The sequence below is a fragment of the Lactuca virosa genome, chromosome 9, assembly GCF_052849685.1.
Source record: "Lactuca virosa cultivar CGN04683 chromosome 9, Lactuca_virosa_CGN04683_v6, whole genome shotgun sequence".
Lineage (NCBI taxonomy): Eukaryota > Viridiplantae > Streptophyta > Magnoliopsida > Asterales > Asteraceae > Lactuca > Lactuca virosa.
Window position 1 is genome coordinate 222,580,590 of NC_136434.1, and position 5,007 is coordinate 222,585,596.

At 33.8% G+C, this 5,007-nt stretch overlaps 1 protein-coding gene across 1 annotated transcript; it reads left to right on the forward strand.

Moving 5' to 3' along the window:
* Nucleotides 1-224: 224 nt before the first annotated feature.
* Nucleotides 225-2,404, forward strand: LOC145137421 (BTB/POZ domain-containing protein At1g55760-like). The gene is made up of 4 exons (XM_079071550.1): nt 225-759; nt 974-1,119; nt 1,197-1,315; nt 1,610-2,404. Exons 1-4 carry the CDS (start codon nt 638-640, stop codon nt 2,210-2,212), a joined length of 990 nt encoding a protein of 329 aa, XP_078927676.1. The 5' UTR covers nt 225-637; the 3' UTR covers nt 2,213-2,404.
* Nucleotides 2,405-5,007: the final 2,603 nt, after the last annotated feature.

Consider the following 5,007-nt stretch of genomic DNA (forward strand, 5'->3'; position numbering starts at 1 on the left):
TTTTTTTTTTTTTTTGCAATTAACCTTTAGCTTACCGGTACATTTTATGTGGCTTTAATATATTTAGGGTATGTTATGTTTTCTGAAATTTGCCTAAAAATAACAAAAATTTTAACTGATTTTCTACATTAACTTGTTTGGAAAAAAGAAACCCCTAAAAAGGGTACAACCATTTAAAAACTAAAAAAAAAATCCCTATTTTGCTTTCAACAACAGTTTAAAATGCAAGGAACCAGGGAAGATCGTCAACACCAACCCCTAAATCATTGCTCCAATTTTCTCCCTTCCTCTCATTGGCTCCACTATTATACTTTACTAAGATCAAAATCTCACCTTCAATGGCGTAAAACTCAAATTCAAGATTCTTGCGTGCCCAACATAACCGGAACACACCAAGAAACTTGAATTTGATTCTATTTCTAATTTTCTATAATTCTTCAGAAAATCATGGAAGGAAAGAACAGCCACACGCAGTGAGTGTGAAATTGCGCGTTTTTATGAACACAACACTATAAGTGTATGAAGAAGAGTAGTCGAAGAGAGATTATTAATCTTAGACGACAACCTGGGAAAACACGGGGAGTTGCTGTTGGACGGAATCTTCGACTGCTTCCATGAGATCACGGCGGCTCTTAGGATGACCACCGATAACGCTTATCGTGTTGATACCACGTCACGCCTCGCTCAATGGCGTATCGACAATTTGGCTTCTTGTACTTATCGTAAATCCGATCCTTTCAAGATCGGTAAATGGAACTGGTATATATCTTTCTTTCTTTCTTTCTTTCCCCAAAATTCATAATATATTCTCTGTTTTTTCTTAAAAAAGGAACTAATAATTCAGTTATTGTAAACCGTTTTTGACAAAATACACGTTTATTTCAACTTTCTTGAAAAGAGTGCCAATAAATATCGTTTTTCTTGTGGTTTATGACTTAAATTTTTTTTTGTTTTTTGTTTTATGAAATTGAAGGCGATTGGTTATTGAAAAGAATCGTACTTTGTACATTAAATTGTACCCAGAGATATCGGGTTTAACTAAAGAAACCCCTCCAATAGCTTCCTTCATCATTCGAGTGGTTTCTTCTTTAGGAGGTCGTAAAGCTTTGGTTCATCCAGGTAGATTTTGCGCTGAATTTAATCGAATTGTACTATTGGTTATTTGGGTTACTTTAATTTTTCGTTTACGATTGCAGAAATCAGAGATAAACAGCTTAAAACTAGCGACGATTTTGTTTGGGCACTTGAAGTTCCACTTACAGGCAAATTCATCATCGATCTTGAGTTTCTTGACCTTAAAACCGCATCTCTAAACGTAATTCAACCATCCATCTAAAATATCTTCGGTATTTTCATCTTCTGCTTATTTATAATTAATTAATAATTAATTACCAATTATTTCAAACAATATCACAAAAATTCAACATTAATTATTTAGTTGGTGAACTAGAAGTTATAACTTCATCATCTAGATAGATAGTGTCGGTTGCCAACCAACATTTTTATTTTTTAGTCTCCCATTTAAATAAGATCATGTGTGAATATCATTTTTTTTTAATTTGTAAAAAAAAAAAGTTAGTTACTTTTTCGTTGTGACATAATGTAACAGGGTGGTGAATCGTGCTCTGTTTGGACCGAAGGTTTAACACAAAAGGATTTAAGATCAACCGCGATTTCCTCCCTTGGAAAAATGTTATCTGAAAGTATCCACACGGATATCATCATCCATGCTTCAGATGGAAGCATGGGGGCCCACCGGGCAGTACTGGCTGCCCGGTCGCCTGTCTTCCAAAGCATGTTTTCTCATGACCTAAAAGAAAAAGAAATGTCTGCCATAAACATCTCTGACATGTCCATTGAAGCTTGCCAAGCTTTTTTGAGTTACATTTATGGTAACATTGAAGAACAAGACTTTCTTGTTCATAGACTCGATCTTCTTAGAGCAGCTGATAAGTATGATGTTGTGGATTTAAAGGAAGCATGTCATGAAAGCTTATTGGAAGATATTGATACAAATAATGTTCTTGAGAGGCTTCAAATTGCTTCTTTATATCGTCTTGAAAAGCTGAAGATTTGCTGCATGCAGTATCTTGTGAGGTTTGGGAAGATATTTGACATTTTAGAGGAATTTGATGCGTTTATAAAAACTGCAGACAGAGAACTCATAGCTGAAGTGTTTAATGAAATTCTTTCTGTCTGGAAAGGTTTCTGAATCAAGATATACATATATGTAGCGTTATTGTTATTATTATTATTATTAAGTTAATTATTTGTTGCATCTGTTGATTTATGAAATTGGGTGTGCCCAAAGATTTGTTTTGTACATAATTTGTTTTGATTTAAAGTTTAAACTATGTACTTGTACACAATAGTTTGTTCAATTAAAAGAATATACTTGAAGAATTGTGTTTATGTTTGTTGAAAAAATATCGGCTTATTTCTGTTTCATGATTAATTGTGTTACAAAACTAAAACATTTGATGTGATTCATAATCACTCACCTTCTTTGAGCCTTTACTTGATGAAGTGAATCATGATTCATTCTGTATGCTGCTTCAACTTGTTTGTTTGTCTCTTCTTTTGCTCATATTTCATGAACTTCAATTGGAGAAAATGTTGTTTGGTGTTTACCTTTTTAAGTATATTTATATGCATATGAGTGGATATAAAGAGGAATATTATAAAGTACCTTTTGGTAAAGAAAGCATATTCCTTGTTTGTGTTTGGTCAAAGCTGAATTCACAGGATACAAGAAGAAAAAATGAACATTCTTAAAACATTCATGTACCTGTAAAAGCTGAATGAATTATGATAACAACCACATGTAGTACATGAATGAAAAATTCATAACTTTTTTTGTATGTATTTATCAAGATATGATATATTTCTTTGTCCTCTTATATGCCATTTTGTGTTGAAAAACTTCATTCATTCCGAATTATCGCAAAGTTTCTTTTATTTTGGGGTTATTTTAACAAATTGACAGGTAAAAAATAATAAAGTATAAACTTTTGAGGTTGCAAAAACACAAATTGCAGAAAACCCCACATTGCAAAACAAATAATTTAAGAGCCTATTCTCTCTGTTGACTTTGCCTATACAACAACAGAAGTCATGCTATTGAACACATTTCATGAGTTACAGAGGAATGTCAATGGCATTCATGGATTCTTGATGGGCTCCAATGGGGCCATTATAGAAGGAGCTCATGTCACTGCACCTCTGTTAAACTCTGTTTAGATCTTCTTGATATGTTGTTTTTTTAATTGCAAATTGTTATTAAAGCTTCATAAATTTCTGTAACGTACCATTGACAGCTTCAATGATACACATTATAGAATGGGAAGAAGCAGTTAAAAGATCATTGCGATTATCATTCAAAATTCAACAGTTATTGGATACATATATGGGGGTTTCACATACGGATTTTAGGATAAAGTTGTTATAAATCCACTAAATTATATCAAAAGTTAGCTACCTTTTTGAAAATTGAGGTTACTTATCTGCTGTATTTTTGTCTTCAAGAAAGATAGACGAAGGATATTTATCAAATACACATTATGTGAATATTCATCGATTACCTAGACATGCTAACATCTTCAAAATAAACTTAAATTCTTTCACAATTCAATTCAACTTTTAGGAATGATGTAAATACTATACATGTCACGAAGACAGAATCGAAAAGAAAAATGTAAAATTTTCAGATTAGTAAAACATTGTTGGTGCTTGAAAAGAACATCAGAACAAAACCCTATTTCGACAATTGAAGCCACTACGAGAAAAGATTAAAACGGAGGAGGGGCAGCGACAGCGAAGAACGGCCTACCGCCGGCGGCTCCGGTGGGATTGGAATACGATTGAGATGGAGGGTAAGAATAATGTATTTCGTCATTGACCTTGTGGAAAGCTCTGCTGAAAACACCAAATCCGAACAGCATTCCGATTGCTATCACCACGGCAATCAAGCACATACACATCATGCATATCTTCCCGCAACACATGGTGAATGAATTCTTCGAGATCTGGGATGGGTTTTTTCGATTTGAAGCAATAAAAATGGCAGGAATCAGGTAGGGAATCGTCGGGGTGGGGTAGCGTTGCAGGTAGTGATGATGAGTGGAGCGGTTACTGCACGCTTTGTTCTCCTTTGGTGTTTGGATGAATATATATAGCTTTTACGATAAAATTGGTCCTATTATTAGGATCCATTTGAGTCCTTCACGTTTATTTGCGAGATAAAGTGACTTAGTGAACCAATAAAATACGCAAGTAAAAGATCGTTTAGGCAAATCAATGTTATCTGCATTATATAATTTTGATAACAATCTTTATATTTCATCTCTATATCTTGGTTAATGATAAATAATTATCTTTTAAATTATATTAGGAAACTAGTTGTATGGTTTGTACAAGTTCGCATTACAATACAATTTTAGCATGATCAATCCACTGATTTTAATTTCCATCAACTTTAATCCCTTTTCTGAGTAAGAGTTTATCATTTTTGGTTATGTTAGAAATTTGGGGTATAGAAAGATTTGGAAATTCTGAGAATTGTGATATCACTTTCAGATTAAAGTATTTGGGTGATACTCTCAATCTTTAATCTATTAAGACTCATAATATGAGAGCAAGAACAGAGAATATGATTGTTATGAATTTCGAATGTACCAGAAAATGTGACCACAAAGAAAATGAGACCAAAAACTGATTTATGATCTTTGTCTGAAAACTATCATATGACAGTTTCAAACTGTCATAAAACTACTAAAACTGACATTAAAAAACGGGTATTTGGATAAGGGTCAATCCAATGGTCAATTTTCTGAAAAACCGAATTTCTGATGCATTAAAAATGGGTATTTCGACCCTAGCCAGGGGCTCTGCCCCTTGGACCCCGCTCCTAGGGGGGTTGCCCCCGAACCCCCGTTCGTTCAGGGGTTCGCCCCTAAATGTCAGTGTACTTTGAAAACTTGATCAAACTTAAAGAAGTGTGCACTCCAC